The 22,167-nt window shown below is 42.5% G+C and overlaps 1 protein-coding gene and 1 long non-coding RNA gene across 2 annotated transcripts; both read right to left on the bottom strand.

The window, feature by feature from the left end:
* Positions 1 to 1,614: 1,614 nt before the first annotated feature.
* On the bottom strand, positions 1,615 to 16,908 carry MTFR2 (mitochondrial fission regulator 2). The gene is made up of 8 exons (XM_064169331.1): positions 16,845 to 16,908; positions 15,375 to 15,506; positions 14,899 to 15,003; positions 14,559 to 14,683; positions 12,600 to 12,820; positions 8,810 to 9,110; positions 3,982 to 4,168; positions 1,615 to 2,531 (listed from the first exon to the last, which is right to left on the bottom strand). Exons 1-8 carry the CDS (start codon positions 16,905 to 16,907, stop codon positions 2,433 to 2,435), a joined length of 1,233 nt encoding a protein of 410 aa, XP_064025401.1. The 5' UTR covers position 16,908; the 3' UTR covers positions 1,615 to 2,432.
* A 908-nt stretch (positions 16,909 to 17,816) lies between these two features.
* LOC135189263 (uncharacterized) lies at positions 17,817 to 21,131 on the bottom strand. The gene is made up of 2 exons (XR_010308001.1): positions 20,127 to 21,131; positions 17,817 to 18,861 (listed from the first exon to the last, which is right to left on the bottom strand). It is a non-coding gene; the product is annotated as an uncharacterized LOC135189263 (long non-coding RNA).
* Positions 21,132 to 22,167: the final 1,036 nt, after the last annotated feature.

The following is a 22,167-nucleotide window of genomic DNA, read 5'->3' as shown; positions in this document are numbered from 1 at the left end:
AGATGGGTAAGAAAAGAGATCTTCAATGTACAAATCCCCCACAGGTTAAGGTGACAGTACAGATAAGATATTCCTTATTTAAAAATATATAGTTAAATGCTGCCTATTGTTCCACTCTAACAACTCTACTGAAGTCAACAGCAAAGCAGAAGCATTACTGAAGATTCAGCTTTGCCCAGTCATAGAATCAGTGAGGTTGGAAGAGACCTCCAAGATCATCCAGGCCAACCCAGCCCTATCCAACCAACTACACCATGGCACTAAGTGCCTCATCCAGTCTTTTCTTGAACACCTCCAGGGACAGCGACTCCACCACCTCCCTGGGCAGTCCATTCCAATGGCAAATCACTCTCTCTGGCAAGAACTTACTCCTAACAGTCTGGCAGATATGCACTAAAAGTCAGTAAGTCATTGTTTATATGTGACAAGAAAAGCACATGTGTGCTTCCAACAGGAGAGGATAATCTTCCAACTGAACTAAACCCAGGAATTGCTATGCCAGTTTGCCACTTGGACTTGTAATCACATAACCTTCCATGTTGGAAGGGACCTCCAGAGATCAAGTCCAACCTCCCTGTCAAGGCAGGATCACTTAGGGTATGTTCACACAGGAATGAATCCAGGCAGGTTTTCAGAGTCTCCAGAGAAAGAGACTCCACAACCTCCCTGGGCAGCCTGTTCCAGTGCTCTGTCACCCTCACTGGAAAGAAGTTTCTCCTGTTGAGGTGAAACCTTCTATGTTCCAGTTTGTAGCTCTTGTTCCTTACCTTATTGCCACTGATCAGTGAAAAGAGATTGGCCTCATCCACCCCTCAGATATTTGTACACGTGGATAAGATCTCCTCTTGGTCTTCTCTTCTCCAGACCGAACAGCCACAGGTTTCTCAGTCTCTCTTCGTAGGGAGGATGCTCAGGATCCCCAGTCATCAGCAGCCTGTTTTCATTTGTATAACCTAAAAGTTGTTTACAGAAATCCCTGCAGGTCTGTGGCAGTGCTCAGGGAGTTTGTACTGCACCAGACATCTTCTCCAAGAGCCATTTCACACGAAGTATGCTGTTTCCTCAGCAAAAGACTACCACTAGCTGAACAACTTCTCTATCCACCATATAAAACCTCCTGTTGGTTCTCCTGGAAAACAAAGTGGCCGAGTTATTTTGTGACCAGAGAGCTAGCCTGGTGAGGACTTATTACTCATCCAAATACACACCAACATAGCTCACCATCACGCTAGTAAGTGGGAAGCACTTACCTCTAGCATTTTGTGACCAGCACTGGAAAAGAAGGCGATAGAAGGCGGCTGAGATGTTTGTGCTTGGGACCAGCCGACTGCGAGGCAGCCGCGGCGTAACACTGCCCTCTGGCGGTGAGGGACACGCACTCCAGCCTCACATTACCCTAAGGGATCCTGCCTTAGCAGAGGGGCTGGACTCGACGACCTCTGGAGGTCCCTTTCAGCCCTGACAATTCTGTGATTCTACGACTTTGAATTTATACACCTGGATCATCAGAGCAGAGATTAAGTGAAGGCAGCTACTGTAAGCAGTGAATCATAACAGACTTGTAAATAACAGACTCCAAGTACTGTGTCAGGAAAAATCTAAGTTCCATTTCAATTAGTGTTAGAAAATGCAATTTATTTCTAGAACTGTGTAATATGGCCAGTTACTGAGATACAAAACAAGTCTACAACTCAAAATCTCAATCCCACACACATCTATGACACAAAGAAAATGTTATAAGCCCTTGCGAGCAAAACAGACTATGTATGGAGAAGCCAAGGAGGAAGTGAAAGTGTAAATTCCCTACATAAATAAATGTGCTCACAGATCTCTCTATAGGCCTTTTTAAATGCCAGATTACAACTTCCCCATATCATAGGCATTTGACAGCCTACAGTTTAATTACAACACAAAGTTTCACTAATGTAAAAATTCATCTACTGACCCAAAATAAATTAGAATACTGTTTGCAAGTGGAATATGGATTTGCATCAGCAAACTGATGCAACCATACCATTCTAACACAAGAGTATTAGCTGCCATTATACACAGGGAGTTGTCACATATAATATGTACTAAAAAAAGGTTGCTCCTCGTCTTTATTTATAATGAAGTACAAACAGATCCCACACCTCAGAAGAGTATCTGTTGGTGTGGCAGCTTTCACTCACACTTCTTTCCTGCATTTCCCAGGTTTCAATCATACTGTGCTTTCTTTTGGCTCTGTGCATCTCAAACAAACATCAAATCCACAAGTTTGGCTGCTGGGAAACTAAGAAGGAAGAGTCAATTTCACAAACCCTACAACACCCACACTTCAGTAGCATAGGAGAGACATTTTCTAGAGCACATTATAGCTCCTTGCAGCAGTTTCCAAGTGGACCTACCACCTTCTACATGTGGTAAGAAGTTTCCTTAGAAGTCTCCATCAGTCAAATATGAGCTCTCACTTTCCATGCTGGTAGCTGTTTAACTTCCTCAGTTCTTACATGGCTGGATTTTGCATTTGGCTTCAGACTGCAACGTCCAACCTGGGGAGCAGGGAAGGTGTTAAAGTTATACCCAAGACAACTGAACAAGTAGATATTCACAGTAACAGTTTAGAAGAGCTGCTGCAGTTCTCAGTGTAGGAAGAATAAAACAGTGTGTAACTGCTTTAAGCACACTTATTCTTCAAAACTTATCTGCTGAACAATTAAGAGGCTTGATTACAAGCCTGTGAGATTATTCCACTTTAACCAGAAAAAGCTCATTTTTCTGTATTTACACTTCAATATGCTGGCCTTAAGCAATCTCTCTTCCAGGACATATATAATTCAGTGGTTAGGTCCTGGGCCAAGAGCTATTGCACAAACATGATGTTCCAGGATCTAACTTTGATCTTCAAACCCCGAATCAGGTATGTTAGCTATGGAACATAAATCATTATGTTCTACAGCATCCAAAACACAAGCCTAGCTATTTTAAAGAAATTTCCTATTTTTCCTTTAGGAGAAAAAAAAATAGAAAGAAGTCAACGGGGAAATTTATTAAGACTGCACCTGAGCTGCTGACTCACTGCAGTCTGTAAAATACATGCTACATTTTGCTTGCAAAGTCCTTGTGGCAGGTGGAATTAAAACCAAGGAAAACAATCTAATTAAAAAATAGAAACACAGATCTTAGCTCTCCTTTTCAGCCAAGAAGTTAACCATGAATGTAAGCAGTAGCCCTCATTATTATTTCCCTCTCACTCTTAAAATGTAAAGACAGAACTGATAAGCAGAGAGACACTTGAAACCACTGCCACCTATTTCTGTCTCATCTAAGTTCTTTCAAGGTTTGTGGAAGTCTCTACCAACCAACCAACAGTGCTGTTGGCCTGTGTAAGTTGAAGCAGCTTCCACAGGTTGCTGTGTGTTAACCAGTGCTTCAGAAATACCTTGGCCCAATGACTGTCTACTGCACTTTTCTTGTTCATAGCAAAACCTCTTTTTCTCACAGGCTTTGCAGCACCATTCAGAATCACATCTCATTTTGGATAAAGTGTGTGGAAATGATGCTACCTCAAAGGAAAATATTACAGTTACTGCCTTAACTTCTGAACATAGAGTATGTGCTAGTCAGACCTTCCTAGAATTTTCATTTGTAAGATTAGTCATTAAGTAACTGGCATTATTAATCAGTTTCTATGTATGGATACCTGCCAGTTATCATCAAGCAAATATCCACAGTTCAATGAACTATGAGCTGAATTATAAGTCAGTCTTCTATGTTTTCCCTCTTGGCACATCTAGAAGTGTGTTTGCCAGGGTAAATCTACCCAAAATAATCAATCTTTGAGATTGTCTGCCTTGATTATGTTTGAAAAAAATAACAACCCAGGCTGATGGCTTAGAAACACTGTAGAGAAGTTGTAGGCTCTTTAAGAGCCCTGTAACTATCCATGAAAGCAGCAGCCAATTCAAAAGTATGAAAATGCATTCTCGTACAACAGCATACCAGCGGGATCTCTGGACTAGAAAATGGGGAGCTATCAAAAGATTGATTTTCTTTGTCCAGAGAATCATCCTCATCATCACTTTTATGTGCAAATTTCTGCTTTAGTGCATGAGTTAGCAGAGCAACAGGATCCCACTCTGAACTTCTTCTCTTTTTGGGTTTAGAAAGAGGAGTGCCTCCAGGTGACCTACAAAAAAAAGAAGCATGTAATTATCTCTTGCTCCTGATCTCCTGCCGAGTCACCCAAAATCCAGAGATACAACTTCCATACATACACCCTGTAAATCCCAATTACACAAATAATGCTGCTGATGTTATTTTACAGCTGTTATCTGAACAGGACCAATGCAAGAACACACAACAACTCAATCCACATTTTTAGTTTCAAAGTACAACTTGATGCTGTTCCAGTGAGAAAAATTAGAAGCAATTCAACAGAAATGACTAAAGCACAGCAAATAAATAATGAGGAAACAAAAGCTTTCGTAACAGACCTCATCTGTAAGTTATATTAGCAGGAAATATGCTAACACATTTCATAGCCTTTGTGAACATCATTTGATTTTAACTTCATTCATTTTAATTTTGGAACAGTAAGCTTTCCGATGCTCTCAGCCCTCTTTATAAACCACACAACTCAAGTTTCATTTTATTTAGTTATATATATAATTATATATGTAATAGATATAAGATATATTATGTATTGTTATATGATACATATATGTTGTACATTATGTATGTATAATTATTATATTTTATTTATTCACATCTAAAATTATCATCAGATTTGGAATAAAGTCTTCAGAGAGTTTTTCATGCCAAAGATGAAGGGTTTATAATGAAAAAGTAAAACCCAGGGTATTTCAGTTTGGCAAAACTATTTGTACTTATATTGTACATTATATTATGTCTATTATTTGTGTACAAATATGATAATGATACATATCTAAAATTATCATCAGATTTGGAATAAAGTCTTCAAATAGTTTTTCACACCAAATACAAAGGGTTTATAGTCAAAAAGTAAACCCCAGGGTATTTCAATTTGGCAATACTATTTGTACATTATATTACATCTATTACCTATGTATCATTATCATATTTTATTTATGCACATCTAAAATTATCATCATATTTGGAATAAAGTCTTCAAAGAGTTTTTCATGTCAAATATAAAGGGTTTATAGTCAACAAGTAAAACCCAGGGTATTTCAATTTGGCAAAACCATTTGTACTTATATTGTACATTATATTATAAATATTATTTATGCATCATTATCATATTTGTACACATCTAAAATTATCATCAGATTTGGAATAAAGTCTTCAAAGAGTTTCTCATGCCAAATATGAAGGGTTTATAGTCAACAAGTAAAACCCAGGGTATTTCAATTTGGCAAAACTATTTGTACATATATTGTACATTATATTATATATATTATTTATGTATCATTATCATATTTGTACACATCTAAAATTATCATATTTGGAATAAAGTCTCCAAATAGTTTTTCACACCAAATACAAAGGGTTTATAGTCAAAAAGTAAAACCCAGGGTATTTCAATTTGGCAATACTATTTGTACATTATATTACATCTATTACCTATGTATTATCATCATATTTTATTTATGCACATCTAAAATTATCATCAGATTTGGAATAAAGTCTTCAAAGAGTTTTTCATGTCAAATAGGAAGGGTTTATAGTCAACAAGTAAAACCCAGGGTATTTTAATTGGGCAAAAAAATATTTGTACATATATTGTACATTATATTATACATAACCTATTTTGTATTATTGTTGTTAATAATAATAATTTTATTTAGACACATCTAAAATTATAATCATATTTGGAACAAAGTCTTCAAAGAGTTTTTCATGCCAAATATGAAGGGTTTATAGTCAAAAAGTAAAACCCAGGGTATTTTATTTTGGCAAAACTACTTGTACATATATTGTACATTATATTATATATATTATTTATGTATCACTATTGTTATTATCATATTTATACACATCTAAAATTGTCATCAGATTTGGAATAAAGTCTTCAGAGAGTTTTTCACACCAAATACGAAGGTTTTATAGTCAAAAAGTAAAACCCAGGGTATTTTAATTTGGCAACACTATTTTTGCCAAATTCCAAACCTCCAAAGCTACTGAAGATGTGTAGCATCAGAACAGCAGCTGCACCACAAACCCTAACAGAAATACAGAAGGCTTGGTGTGGCCCTGTGCAGCCTGACCTAGTTGGAGGTGTTCTTGCTCACCACAAGGGAGCTTGGACATGATGACCTTTCCAACTTGATGCAATCCAAGAATCTGTGAAAACCTAGTAGCTAGCCTAAGGAAACAAACCATAAGAGTTCATAACCATTGAGATATCTGAATAAAATAAAAGACAAAACACAGAAAACTCGAGAGGTATTCAAGACATGCCAGTGAGTGTCACCTCCAGGCCAATGAGGCATAGCTATTAATGTACACTGAACTGACAGCAAACAGTTGCAAGTCTGGCAGTTAGAGTAAATGTTGTTTAACATGAAATCTGAAAGGATTGACTTCATCCTTCCTGTAAAACTAAACTGTTTGAGCACTTGCCCAATGTGTAAGCTGGTGCTCAAGGGGTAGAAACTGATCAACAGGTTCTCAGCACCTGGGAACAGAAATCTTCCCTACACATTAAACTACTTTCAGACTGCTGCCTGAGAAATGATTGTGATTTTGATCACCATTACACCCTCCAACAATACAAATTCATTATTCATTTAAGTTCCATCTTCAGAATACAGGAAAATGCCTAAATCCAGAAAGCATTTCAGAGGCAGACCTACCACTTCCTACTAATTATGCCCCCAGCCCAACATGCTGTGTAAAACTGTCAACCTGAACACTTCACTTACTCCACTCCCTGTACATGGAATTATATTGGCAGGGGGAAAACAACAAAAAACCACCAACCTAACCAAACAGAAAAGGAAACACTCAGGTTTACCCAAGTGCATTTAATATTTGTTTTATTTCCTCTAAAAATAGCATAAAAGCATATCTTTACACTTTTGATGCTTTAGACTTGCCTGCAGATAATTGTGCTAATCCTTTTCAGGAATAAAGCTCTAAATTAAGAAACTGCTGAAATAAGAAGATAGCAAGTCTTGGTAATCTGCACTATTCCCACATTAATGGCTCAAAAGATTCATTATAGACTCAGCTGTTCTTACCTACTTTTTCAACTTGAGAAGTTCAAAAAAGACACCTGACAAACTCTATCACACCTAGCATGGCAAACACACTGACCTGAAGGAATGCATTTTTGTGAGGTGGGAGTTGTGCTTACCATCCAAACAGAAAAAATAGCTATCATCCAACAGCAATATGCACTACAAATTCACAAAACACTTTCAACAAAAGATGCAGCATGGATTTAATAATGCAAAGCTAGGACCAGAATACTTTGGAAAGCCACTGGTAATGTAGCCAGTGTTCCTCCAAGGATTTGTCCTCTCACAGTGAATCCAAGATACTTATTTCTTGAATTCCATTTCCCACAACTGTGTGCACAATTTGGTCAAAGATCTCCAGATAAAATCATAGAAGCAGGTTAGAAGAGACCTCCAAGATCATCCAGTCCAACTTAGCACTCAGCCCTAGCCAATCAACTAGACCAGGGGTCCTCAAACTTTTTAAACAGGGAGCCAGTTCACCATCCCTCAGACACTTCTCGGGGGGCAGACTATAGTTTAGTTCTAGCCCAGTAGCACTGGGGGCCAGACTATACTTTGGTTCCAGCCCAGTAGCACTGGGGGCCAGACTATACTTTGGTTCCAGCCCAGCAGCATTGGGGGCCAGACTATAGTTTGGTTCCAGCCCAGTAGCACTGGGGGCCAGACTATAGTTTGGTTCCAGCCCAGTAGCATTGGGGGCCAGACTATAGTTTGGTTCCAGCCCAGTAGCATTGGGGGCCAGACTATAGTTTGGTTCCAGCCCAGTAGCATTGGGGGCCAGACTATACTTTGGTTTTAGCCCAGTAGCATTGGGGGCCAGACTATAGTTTGGTTCCAGCCCAGTAGCATTGGGGGCCAGACTATACTTTGGTTCTAGCCCAGTAGCACTGGGGGCCAGACTATAGTTTGGTTCCAGCCCAGTAGCATTGGGGGCCAGACTATAGTTTGGTTCCAGCCCAGTAGCATTGGGGGCCAGACTATAGTTTGGTTCCAGCCCAGTAGCATTGGGGGCCAGACTATACTTTGGTTCTAGCCCAGTAGCATTGGGGGCCAGACTATAGTTTGGTTCCAGCCCAGTAGCATTGGGGGCCAGACTATAGTTTGGTTTCAGTCCAGTCCCGGCAGGTGCTTGGGGGCTGCAGAGGCTGATGAGCAGATTAAGTGGCAGGAAGTGGCTGCTTGGTTTCCCCCCCAGCCACGGGGGGCTGGGGGGGTTCTGTAAAGACTGGTGGGCCAGATTGAGGACCCTGGGCTGTAGTTTGAGGACCCCTGAACTAGACCATGGCACTAAGTGCCTCATCCAGTCCTCTTCTGAACACCTGCAGGGACAGTGACTCCACCACAATCACCTCCCCACACCAATCTGAAGTTTTTATACCAAAGCAGCAGGCTGCTGTTAAACACTGTGATATGCAGCATGCTTTAAACACACCTGTAAGTCATGTTTGAAGTACCTAACATTCCAGGCTGTGAACTCAGCAGACACCAGTTGAAGTTGGGTCATCAGTAGCTGTGTGTTGAATGATGTTTCACCTTGGTGTTCTCTGGTACTGCTTCAGTGCTGTGCAGCTTCCAGCCTTAGCTTACTCAGACACACCTACCTTTCAACAGCTCGCAGCTGAACTTTGTTTAGGTCCTTCAGAACATCCATCATCCTGGGAACGTTCTTTGTCCCCTGGTGGTCAGCACCATCAGCTGCAGCTGAACCAGGGTTTCTCGCAGCACGGCGCTGTTGTATGAGCTCAGATACCGCATTCCCAGCATCCACGCCAGATGGTACGCCAGAAGGAAGTGGAGGAGGCGAGGGAATTACAAAGTGGTTGTGAGAGACAGACAACGGTGTAGAAGTCATGGCTGGCACTGAGTAAAATCCATTTGGAGTGCTGAATGCTTTAAAGGCTTCTGGATGCAGTTATAAAAGAAAAACAGCAATTTTATTTCTAGTAACATCTAGGATGACTCAGTTTTCAGTCAAGACATCCCCCTAAAAGCACTTCTGCACACACCTCATACCATACAACACCAGAACTATATTTAAAACAAAGAACATTTTTTATGTCAAAGCCACAGATTTTTGAACACATGAAATAATGAATTTAGAATCATAGAATCAGTCGAGGTTGGGAGGGACCACCAAGGATCATCCAGTTCTAACCCCCCTGACATGAGCAGGGACACTCTACTCTAGATCAGCCTGGCCAGAGCTTCATCCAGCCTGGCCTTAAAATTCTCCAGGGACGGGGCCTCAGCCACCTCCCTGGGCAACCCATTCCAGGCTCTCAGCACTCTCATGGTGAAGAACTTCCTCCTCACATCCAGTCTGAACCTACCCACATCCAAGGAACCTTGAGGTGCCTTCTGCTTGCTCCAATTTCCTCTCTGTTTTCAATCTAAGCACTGATCAGCAAAGCAGTCAATGACTATGCACAGTTCATTCTCAACAGTCTGAAGGTTAGAATAACCCACACAAAAGTAAAGATAACCACAAAACGTGTAATAGAGATGTCTTAGTTTGGAGCAGGCAGAAAGCTGTATTATCCTTTCCCAAAGGAGTAAAATAAAAACACTCCACACTGGATTGGAAGTTTAAATGGAAATGCTACTCACAAATGCATCACAGAACTTTAGAGATTAGAAGGGACCTCCAGAGATCACTGACTCCAACCTCCTCTCCAGAGAAGGAGACTCCACAACCTCTCTGGGCAGCCTGTTCCAGTGCTCTGTCACCCACACTGGAAAGAAGCTTCTCCTCATGTTGAAGTAAAACCTTCTATGGTCCAGTCTGTAGCCCTTGCTCCTTGTCTTATTGATGCTGACCACCGAAAAGAGATTGGTCTCATCCATAGAACATAGAATCAACCAGGTTGGAAGAGACCTCCAAGATCATCCAGTCCAACCTAGCACCCAGCCCTAACCAATCAACCAGACCATGGCACTAAGTGCCTCAGCCAGGCTTTTCTTCAACACCTCCAGGGACAGTGACTCCACCACCTCCCTGGGCAGCCCATTCCAATGCCAATCACTCTCTCTGGCAAGACCTTCCTCCTAACACCCAGCTTAGATCTCCCCTGGCACAACTCGAGACTGTGTCCCCTTGTTCTGCTGCTGGTTGTCTGGCAGAAGACACCCATCCACTTGACACCCACCCCTCAATACTTGTATACATTGGAAAGATTTCTCTCAGTCTTCTCTTTCAAGACTAAGCAGCTCCAGCTTTCTCCTTGTAGAGGAGATGCTCAAGTCCCCCAGTCATCCTCATGGCTCTCCGCTGGACTCTCTCCAGTGGACCCCTGTTGCTCTTGAACTGGGGAGCCCAAAACTGGACACAGTATTCCATGTGTGGTCTCACCAAGGCAGAGTAGAGGGGCAGAAGAACCTCCCTAGACCTGCTGGACACACTTTTCCTGATGCTCCTCAGGATGCCATTGGCTCTCTTGGCCACTGTCCCATGCAGAACTTGTTGTCCACCAGGACTCCAAGGTCTTTCTCCACGGAGATGCTCTCCAGCAAGGCAGCCCCCAACCTGTACCGGTGCCTGTTGTTATTCCTCCCCAGGTGCAGGACCCTGCACTTGTCCTTGTTGAATTTCATAATGTTTCCCTTTTCCCATCTCTCCAGCCTGTCCAGATCTCACTGGATGGCAGCACAGCCTGATGGGCACAAATTTATTTTCAGGATCTTCCCAGTCCTCCAACCTGGGCTTAGCACCATCTCTTTAGGCCAAAACTTTCCAAAGCCTTACTCCAAACCAGGCCTAACACAAGGTCTCACTGTGCCCCAACCTGCCTCCCAGCTTCCCCCCCCCCATACCAGCCTTAATTGTGCAGTAAAAATTAACCTGGCCACTCAAAGTTGAAAGCCTCCCCTGAAACACCAAACAAGAGGTAACAGCCAACACGTGCTAGGAGCAGGGAGAGGGAGAAAAACCAAAAGGGCAGAGAGGAGAGTAATGACTGTTTATACAGAAGTGCAAGCTGATGGGATGGAAATAACAAAGATTACATTTTCCAGTGTCCACTCCTTGTACTCTCTGGTACTTATGAAAGTCTTAAGTACCTTTATGGTTGTAAAACCCATAACAATAAACTACAGTACTGAGTGCAGTGGAGAAAAGACAGAAGAGCCAACAGAACAGCTATCTGAATCACAGCAATGCCTCACAATACCACTCAAAGGTAACTACCTCATATGAGTCCAACCATTACAGTGAGGCTAAGCTGAAAGTAAGACAACCAAGCCTTCAAAACTTGGAAAGGAGGGAAAATAAGTTGCTAGATTGTTGGCTTCAGTATGAACGTCTGTCTTTGATACTGTAGTGACTGTAGCTATATGCAGCATTTCTATTTGTTAAAGCCTGAACCTGACAGACTTAGAACACTTTTTCTACCCTGTGTTATATTTTCACAACTTGTCAGAAGCAGTACAAAACCCAAGAAGGACAGTTAATAGTGTCTAACCTTTACAAAGAGCAATTAGCATCCTACAGGTAGGCCAGCAGGACAAGGGAGGTTATTCTTCCCCTGTACTCACCACTGGTCAGGCCACAGCTTGAGTACTGTGTCCAGTTCTGGGCTCCTCAGTTCAAGAGAGATGTTGAGATACAGGAATGTGTCCAGAGAAGGGAAATGAAGCTGGTTAGAAGTCTGGAACACAAACCTTATGAGGAGAGGCTGAGGGAGCTGGATTTCTTGAGCCTGCAATAGAGGAGGCTCAGGGGGGGACCTCACTGCTGTCTACAACTACATGAAGGGAGGCTGTAGCCAGGTGGGGGTCAGTCTCTTTTGCCAGGCAACAAGGGGACACAGTCTCAAGTTGTGCCAGGGGAGGTCTAGGCTGGATGTTAGAAGGAAGTTCTTGCCAGAAGAGTGATTGGCATTGGAATGGGCTGCCCAGGGAGGTGGTGGAGTTGCTGTCCCTGGAGGTGTTCAAGAAAAGCCTGGCTGAGGCACCTGGTAACATGGTTTAGTTGATTAGACAGGGCTGGGTGCTAGGTTGGACTGGCTGATCTTGGAGGTCTCTTCCAACCTGGTTGATTCTATAATTCTGTGATAGTGCTGCTGCTCATTCAGAGCATGGAAATGCTACTTATGTAAAAATATGGAAATAAGTATAAAGATCATCTAAGAGTTACTGCATTCAAAATGGGCAAAGAGGCTAAAATAGGAAGGAGGGAGAATGAGGAGCAGTAGCAAACACCAAAAAAAGAAACAAAATGCTATATTCTGTACATTTAGACATATGATCTCTAGAGGACTCTTCCAACCCCTAACGTTCTGTGATCCTCTATCAACACCAGTCACAGCAAGCTGTGAACAGGAACTCTAATAAGAAATAATAACATTCTGAATAAAGGAAAGAAAACCTGATTTTCTCCAAAGAAGAAAGGCTTACGTGATGGAATGCTTCCCAGTGCCTGCACTGAAACCACAGCAGCAATCTGGGCACGGAGGAGGGTCAGCTCATTTTCAAGAGCAGAAATTTTCTGGAGTGCTGCTTGACTAACAAAATTGTCTTTCTGTGCACTGTTTTCTGGAACGTTTTTTCTTGAATCTACAGGTGGAAGTTGGTAATGACGGAAGTTGGTACTTCTGTCTTTCCTCTGTAATTCAGTCCTAGAAAGCATCAAAAGACTGTTTCAAATGTCTCATCCAACAATAGAAATCTGAAGGAGGACTGTCTGATCAGGCAAGTTATTGTCATTCAGCAAAACACAGATTTGCAAACTACTTCATAAAATTTTACAATTAGCACCTTAAAAATACTTTGAAGTCTCCCTTTGCTCAAGTACGATTCAGGTCCTCAAAAAGCCATCACAAAAAATAGTCTATACTTTATTCAGGGGTAGACTATTGTGCTAGAAGTTTCATGTTCTAGTTTTTAAAAGTAGCTTCAGGTCTGCAGAACTAACCTTAAAATATAGAATGAGTGCAAGCAATTGATGAAAAAAGAAATTGATTGCATTTACTCAAGATGCTCTAAGTTTTGAATGAAACAAACCCAGACTGTTTCCCTTAATGATCCCATAACTTCAGATCAGGGCTGCATCATTGCTACCTGATTTGCCAACACTCTTGCTCTTCACACAGGCTCAGAAGAATAAGGTATTCATTACAACACTTGTTCTTAAAAAAACATGTCATAGAGCCAGGAGAGGAGGAAGAAAGAATTAAACCAACAAAATAATTAACTTTCACATATCTGAGAGTCAGAATCATTGAAGAGCAGCACAAGCAAGACAAAACAGGCCATAGATTCTTTTAACAATATTCTTGATCTTGTAGTATTTTACAGCTGCTGGAAAAAAAAACCTTCCATAACTCAACAGCAACATCTGAGGAATCACAAGATGAGACATAATTTTATCAAAAACCATCAAGCAAAAAGCATGTTATATCATCTGTTTCTTCATGTACAGTAAGCAGCATAAAGATCACAGACAAATGCATGCCAGTATGATGCAGAACTACGGTGGACAACACAGACACAGTACAAACCAAGTATCCAAATTTTCCTTTTGGCTCTGTCTGACTCATCCTCTGATTGTGAATAGACCCTTTGGAGAAACAGTAAGGTCACTTCCTACTTCTTCTCTAGTGGTGGTGGTGGTAAATCCTAAACAAGACTTGTACAGCACTGGTGTCTGTGAATTCCTGGATAACTCATTTCACAGTACTTATAATATTTTATAATTGCAAAATCATTTCCTTTTAGCACTCTGTAAAAGCTACTAAAGTTTATAATGACTACATGCAAGGTAAAATTTTAAAAGAAAGAAATTATGTTTTTCTTTCCATGAAAGCAACCATCAAGGTTTACATGCATAGCACCATACTATAAACAATTACAAAAGGAGAAACTCTATTTTTCTTTCCTTGTTCTCCTCCTAATAAACAAAACACCTCTACACTGATAAAGATAAGAACAATCTTATTGCAGGTTGCAATATTCAAGTTTTCCTTAAACTCTCTCTCTCTCACAAAGCACTCTGTGAGCAAACTCAAATTAAAATACCAGTAATGTATCTGATATGCTATTAGGCACAGAAAAAAGGGGATGGAGTTTCAGAAATATTTCAGGTAAGAACCCTTTACAAAGCCAGGTAAGCAGGAACTGCCTTCCTAAAAACCCTCATATTTTCCAGAGCTGGTTTAGCTGGAACCCTGAATGGGCTAGGGAAAAAAACAACAAACCAACCAACCCAAAAAGAACAAACCAAACAAAAACCTTACACACAAAAAACCCAAACCAACCACAAAAGCAAAACTACGGATAAAAGCACACACTACAAGTTAGAGTGACATAAGTTACTTCTATTATTTCTTTTTATGCATACATTCTATTTTTACTTACCTAAGTCTAGTAAACACTTCTCCTTCATCATTTGCTACCCACAGGACATCAGCAAGTGATGGAGCTACAGGAGTTGGAGCTGTGCTTTGCTCATCATTACCCAATGGGCTCGAGTCTTGAACAAACTAAAACCAAACGAAAAGCATGAAAACACATTTAGCACACATTAGAAGTTGTTTCCTTTGCTGATGAAACTTCAAACTGCACTGTAAGCCAAGCTGAAGCAGTGAGCATAAGGGATGCAACACAAGAGGTATGCAAGCTAAGCACAGGAAAAGCCATGACGACAAACTAGAAAACTTAGATAGTTCAAGTATATGTATAATAACAAATCACCTACCTGAAAATAAGGCCTCGGGTAGGGCTCCAAGGAAAGGATTGTCCCAAGTCTACGGACAACACTTCGAGTAGATCCATATTCCTTTCTCTGGCAAACAGCTGTGACCTAAAACTCAGAATACCTTTTAATCTGAGAAACAAAATCAAACCTCTCCCTTCTTACCAAGTTATTAAATAATTGAATGTTACATACAATTAAGTGCAAGGCAGTAATGTTAACCTAATTTTACAATGCTCTTCTCCAGCTGAAAGTCCCAAAGAGGAATATGCCAGTATTTACAGCCTGTTTTCAAAGCACTGCCAAGATGCAGCCTGTATCCAGTGTGCTTTGGAGCAGCACAAAGGCTAATAAAAAAATGTAGCTAGCACTATCTGAGATGGTGACAAAATACACCTGTGCATCTGAGTAACTATATGCATGTATGTCAGTCTTGGGGAGGGGGGAATAAGTAAAGAAGTGAAATAATGTTAATGTACCTTGAGCTGATACTTTCTTACGACTGCATATAACCGCTGGAGATGCCTTCTTGATGAGGCTGCTGAAGGAAGGAATGGTCTGACCGTACGACTGATACTGCTGCCGAGGATGTGGGTTTCCAAAAACAAGGCCTGTCAAAAAACCCCAAGCGCTTACTCCCGACACAAAACTAGGTAAGACGACAGAGTATTTCTGTCCTATGAGCCCTTGAGCACTGCCACGTAAACAAACTTGGAATTTCACAGTATCACAGTATCATTCTAGGGCATGATTTCAACACAGTGGCCACTGTGCTTCCTTAGACAGCTTGCACTGGAGGCCTCTCAAAGTTTGTAATAACGTTATTAATTATTGATTCGTTTGAAATATGCTTCCTCTGGTAAAAGAAAATTAGTAACCGAATAACAGAAACTGCAATCACAGTATCACAGCATCACAGTATCACCAAGGTTGGAAGAGACCTCATAGATCATCAAGTCCAACCCTTTACCACAGAGCTCAAGGCCAGACCATGGCACCAAGTGCCACGTCCAATCCTGCCTTCAACAGCCCCAGGGACGGCGACTCCACCACCTCCCCGGGCAGCCCATTCCAGTGTCCAATGACTCTCTCAGTGAAGAACTTTCTCCTCACCTCCAGCCTAAATTTCCCCTGGCACAGCCTGAGGCTGTGTCCTCTCGTTCTGGTGCTGGCCACCTGAGAGAAGAGAGCAACCTCCCCCTGGCTACAACCTCCCCTGAGGTAGTTGTAGACAGCAATAAGGTCTCCCCTGAGCCTCCTCTTCTCCAGGCTAATTTCCTCAGAACTACAAGATGCAGCATTGCCTAACTATCGACACCCGCCCCTCAAGAGCCGCCCGTAAACCGCTCCTCTAGAGTCAGGTCCTGACGGAGTGTGAGCCTTTTCAGCTTCCCAGACAATAACTCTCCCGGATCATAGCATCATAGATCAATCAGGTTGGAAGAGACCTCCAAGATCATCCAGCCCAACCTAGCACCCAGCCCTGTCCAATCAACTAGACCACGGCACTAAGTGCCTCAGCCAGGCTTTTTTTGAACACCTCCAGGGACGGCGACTCCACCACTCCCCGGGCAGCCCACTGTCTGAAAAGGTAGATTAACTGCTACTTGGGAACCGCTACAAAGCCTTTAATGTAAAGCAGTAACGTCTTAACAGGGAACACGACTGATGTTTTTCCCTGTCCAGAGAAGAAAAGGCCTCCTTTCGAACGGCTGTGCCAGAACAGGGCCCCCATGCTGCCCCACGCCGGAGCAGCGCGTCCGACCGCGCAAGCTACGCTCTCCCATAGGGGCAAGCTCAGCGGCGCGCCACAAAATGAGTCGGCGGCGCCGAGGGAACCTTTCCTCCCCCCAGCCACGCGGCTACAGAGCGGCCGCCACGCACTCGCGGCTCTGCAGGCGCCGCCCGGCAGGCCACAAACCTCCCTCCCCGCCGCCTCGGTGTCTCACCTGTTCGGGCGGCCAACCGAAGTACTCCAGCACCCGACGGAGAAGATTCAGCAGCAGCGCCATAGCTGCTGTGCAAAAGGTAGCCTCTCCTCCCGCAGGCAAGCAGGTCTCCGCGGCACTCGCACCTCCCCAGGAGCAGCTCGGGCCGGCGGCGAGCAGACGAGAGGCCGCACACCTCTTCCCCGCCGCCGGCGCCCCGAGCACCTGCTCCAGGTGGCAGCTGAGGAGCACAGCTGCGAGCCCGGACACGCGAAGCCGCCGGGGCGGGCAGCGCCAATCAGGAGCGGGAACGGGACAGACAGGAAGGCGCGCCAGTAAGAAGCGGAGAGGGCTCCGACAGAGCCAATGGGGGAGCGGGGGCGGGCCTGGCTCGCGCGGGGTGTCGGGAAGGGGGCGTTTGAAAGCCGCCCCGGTGCCAACCGATGCGCACCGCTCCCTGCAGGCAGCTCCGCCTGCTCCGGGTGTCGGAGGGTCCGGGCGACTGCTGTAGTGATGGGCTGCGTGCAGCACCCAGGCCAATGCGCGTGCCAGAACGTTCTACTCATGAGAAAAACGTAACCTCGGCCTGGGCCAGCAGAAGAAACCTTAGGGCAACAAGATGTGACTGAATTCACAACAAAGGAGTAAAACTGAAATGAGATGTAGTAAACTTCTAACTCGCTCATTCAGAGACCCAAAGGCCAAAATACTAGCAGTTTCCATACACAACAAATCCCCAAAACACTATCTAACAGAGCATCTGACCTGACTGAGCTCACTTCAAAATAGCTTATCTGGCTGTGGATGTTGCACTTGCTCTTCAATCTTGGTTCTCAGGATTGCTGCTGTTTTGCAGAACACTGGAAATCTCAAGGATATCAGGAGTGTAAAAGACTGCTACTGTGAGAAGAAAGGTGGAGATCTTTCTCCTCGAGCTACACAATTACTGTAATTTGCTCAAAACTTATTTCAAAGTTTTCAAGCAATTTAAGGTAAATTATTAGGCATTTTCTTTATTCACATTTACAGGTGTGTCTCAGCAACAGTTCCTAGACAAACAAAATTCTCTAGTTGTAACACAGATGCAATGTATTTGTTACTGTCCTTCCCTGAGGTTCCTACAATCCCTAGCTCAACACGTGCACGGCTGTTTCAAGATCAAACACAAAGGAGTAGTCCTGGTGGCACAAACTGTAGTAGCAGCACAAACGTGCCTCAGAGGCATAGGAGGGCTTAAACTCGAATAGAGGAAGGGTAAGACGTTTTAACAGATATTTTGGAAAATGAACAAAATGTACTTCTCACCCACCCCTCCAAAACCAACTTACTAAGGAAGCAGACATGTCAGCACAACTGCATGGGAACGAGTGTCACATGCAACTCCACAACACAGCTAAGAAGGGGCCCCATCTCAACAGCAACGCCAAGGTAGATTAGCTTGATTGCACCACCTGCAATAAAAGGCTGCTTTGGAATTGCAGGTGGGTGCCAGCTGGGAACTACAAAGATCCTACAGACCAGCAAGTGCAACTCTGAACAGCACAGATGAGACCTGCAGGATTTCCTTAAGAAAAGGATTTTCTTGAAAGCCAGATTTAAGAAAGTGGCATGGGGCTTTAGATTTCACGCTGCAGCTGGGTAACAGCTCTTCTTCTGAAGCATTAGCACAACAGAGCATTAAGTACGTGTAGCTGCTCACCCTTGCAGTAATGCCAGTGATTGTTCTTGGCAAGTAAGAGGATGTGACATTTCATTCCAAACCAAGAAACTGGATGAGTGCATGGAGTCTTGACTAAAAACACAGCTACTGGATTGTGGGGGATTTAGTGCCTGGTGAAAAGGGTGCCAGCTTTGCTTTGAACTGGAGGGGTAACTTTGAACTTCATATGGACACCATGCAGAGATGAAGCAGATTCAGAAACTGCTCCATTGCTGAAGCCAGCGAGTCAGACTGAACTCCTGCACTCGAAGTGCAGTTAGACATTTCATACCAACAGCACGCTTGGATTTTTTCCCTGCAGATCCATCAGGTCTTCACCTTCCAATGAGAGAAAAGCAAAATGTATTGAACCTCCATTTGCAACAGCCATAACAACAACTTCAGCACCAAATGAAAACCTCAAGCATGTTTTTTTCCTTATCATGCCTGAACAATTCACTATTCACGTTGAAGGATTAGTAAATGTTGAACCATTAGCTTGGGATTTTAAAAAAAATGAATAATCTCAACTACTACTTAATTTCTTTCTTACAGCTCTTTGATAGACTGCAATTTGAATATTCAACCAGATTACTTAAACAATCTTCTTGAACTAAGATAATTTATGGCTGTCACATGTTCCATAATCAACAAATGACATTTTTAATAGACTGCACTGAAATTAAGAATAATCAAAAAAAGAAATTCTATGATCTGACTTAGATCTGTAAGATCAAATGCCATTATCAAAGCAATCTCCCATTTCCTTGGTAACTGTGCTAGTTTGAAGCAAGCTAGAATGTTTTGGTAACAGAACTAGATAACAGGCAGTGAAATGAAAAATAATTGTGTCTACTTCTCTCACAGTTACGCTGAGAACTCTGGGAAGAAGAAAGACTTTTTCTCCATTTTGTTTCTCACTCTTGCTTTTGCCTTAGACCTGGTCACATCTCATTAACCCTGCTCCTACTAACCTTGCTCCCTAACCTCTTGGCTGCACCTCTCTTCTTCCTGAGAACTGGGGTAAGGTTGAGAGGGCTGGGGGGAGGTGTTGGGGTGGTTTGAGAGCCCCTCCTGGGAACTCAGGTTTCTGGGAGGGGAGTTGTGCTTTTGTATTGTTTATCCTTTGTATATTTCTGTATATAATTGTATATAACTGTATATATTGTAAATAGCTGCTTGTAAATTCTGCTAGCTGTAAATAAATTGCTTCATCTATATTCCCAGGGTCCATCTGAGTTAGCTGGGGCAAATACAAAAGTGTGGGGGGGTGGGGTAACCCCCAAACCATCACAGTAACTGAAGCAGAAAACTTAGTTCCTGCATGATACAGCAGATTATTCTTTCCTTATGACACACATATCACAACAATCCACTTTCAACCTGACCTAGATAATACACATTCTCTGTTTTAAGGTTATGATAGTTCAAGTATATCTAGGTCCTATTTTTTACTTTCAAAGTGATATTAAATTTTGCTTCATCAGGATAGCCTTTAGCACTGCTGCCACGTTTATAATTCACACACAGTCTCTGTGAGCTTTGCTATTAAGTCCAAGGAATAATCAGTTTTACATTTCAAACAACTACTAAAAAATGCAGACCTTTCAATAACGATGAAGTCCCCCTAAACACCCATCAGGCAGGAATGACCCTCTAGTAACTACTACTGGAGTATAAGTATTATTCCAATTTCCTTCTCTACACAGATGCTGGTAAAACTAGTGAAACCAAAATACAGTTTCTTCAACTACAGTTAGGATTAATGACAGTTATACATTTTTCTGCCCTCCAGAGTTTAATTTGGAGGAGGCAGATGATTAACTACAGTAAATCCAGTAAAGGGCTTTCACGCTGCCCTGGAAGGCTAATAGGCCTATTAGATGCCCTGGCTTGCCCCACCCTTCTGCTGATAGGGGAAGCAAGGGCAGGAGAAAAACAAAGGCTGGGACCATTAAGTCCCCTCCCAAAGTGATCAACAGTACCCACAGGTGTTCATGCACTTGTCTTGCCCAAATAAGGGTAAGCAAGCCCTGGTTCCACCTAATATGGTCAGGTTTGCAAAGGCCATTCTGATTGGTGAATCTCAGTGGCCAAAGGAGCCTTTGCACTTGGGCAAATTACAGAAATTGAGCTAAATTGCAAGCAGCTGTGCTGCCTCTGTCTCATTGCTCTCAGCTTGGACAACATGTTCTGCTCTGCCTCATGCATCAGACCAGCTTAGCCCTAATGTTTTGGGCTTGAACTACGTGGAAAGTTAAGTGCCTCAGGTTTCCCAGGAGAAGGCATTAAGTGCCTCACAAAAAGGCAAGAAGTGCCACCTACATCATGTTCTCTGCACATCTGCAAGAGATCCTGCCTGCACTTCTGCAAACCTCCATGCCAAGAGGAACCAGGATCAGGTCAGAGATCATCTGCCTCTTTCCCAGCACCATGCTAGAGCCTGGGAAGATCTAGAAGCCTCTCAGTGACCGAGCGGTTCCAACACTGCCGCAATGGAGCCAGGGACTATTTCAAAAGCCATTCTGTGGCTAAACCTTTCCAATTTTCTGATTTTCCTGAATTACTAAATTGCCCATTCACCCTTGTGAGGATTTTCCTGACCAAATAAGAACCCAAATTTAACTAGTTTGTATATAGATTGCGGGTGAGGCTTTTCAGAAATAAAATAACTATGTATTTTATAATTCCTGCCTCATTAATTGCCCCAACTAAATCATATACATACATTATATATATATATTACAAAGACCTCTACCAAAGCTTTTGTTTTATCCTTTGTTTTTTAAAGGGAGTATGCCATTCCAAGGGTCAAAGAATAACCACACTTTTAATTCCATGTAACATGATGTGCTGTATCTATAGTATAAGTAGACTTCTTGTATCAGAATGTCCTTGTTCTGGTAATTCAAGTATGGTATTGCCATCCTTAACATTCTGTAGGTTAAAGGTATACCCAACACTAAACAAAGTTTGTGGGCTTGTTCTTGTTTTAAAAGAAAGAAACCATAAAATAGTTGCAGACTAACTTTTCTGTGTGTTGGCTGCAATACTAGAAGTACAACTACTTAGATATCACTGTCAAAGAAAGTAAGACTCATTTCTCATGCCTTCTGCTGACTTAACTTTTATCATTGCACTGCAACTTCAAATTCACCCATTCTACGAAGCAGAATGCTAGAGAAAGGTATTTCTAGGGCATTGTGACAGAATTCACACATTATAGAAAACACTCAGTATATGTGGAGTATTTGTACTGATTCAGGTTTTAACATATCTTGCCTTTTCAGGGACTTCTGTGGTGGTTTTCTTCAGTTTTTCTTTCTCCCCCTAGACCCCCAGATCCTGCCCTCCCTTTTCACTTTAGTCTGCAAATGCAATAGAATTTACTTACTCCTGCCAGACTTGGTATCTGGAGAGGCATGTCCACATAAAAAAGACCCAGGAGGCAGTTGTAACAGAGCACAACAAAATGTGCTGAAAAAGAAGCTAGACTGATACTGCCACCAATTTCTGAAGTGTTCTGTTGATCAAGCTATCAACAGGAAGGTGAAACAGCTACCAATAGCAATGACTCTGAAAACATCGTTTTATGGACCACACACTTTTCTTGCAGTGAGTTTAAACCCTAGGTTTACAAGACCT

Source organism: Pogoniulus pusillus, chromosome 31, assembly GCF_015220805.1.
Source record: "Pogoniulus pusillus isolate bPogPus1 chromosome 31, bPogPus1.pri, whole genome shotgun sequence".
In the NCBI taxonomy this organism is placed as follows: Eukaryota; Metazoa; Chordata; class Aves; order Piciformes; family Lybiidae; genus Pogoniulus; species Pogoniulus pusillus.
This window is presented reverse-complemented; position numbering and strand designations above follow the sequence as displayed.

Coding starts and splice junctions, on each gene's coding strand:
- MTFR2 (XM_064169331.1), bottom strand. CDS start 16,907: ATGGCGCTGCTGCTGAATCTTCTCCGTCGGGTGCTGGAGTACTTCGGT. Junction 12,821..14,558: donor GAAGTGTTTACTAGACTTAG/GTAAGTAAAAAT, acceptor GATGCTTTCTAG/GACTGAATTACAGAGGAAAG. Junction 4,169..8,809: donor CAGCTGCGAGCTGTTGAAAG/GTAGGTGTGTCT, acceptor TTTTTTTTGTAG/GTCACCTGGAGGCACTCCTC.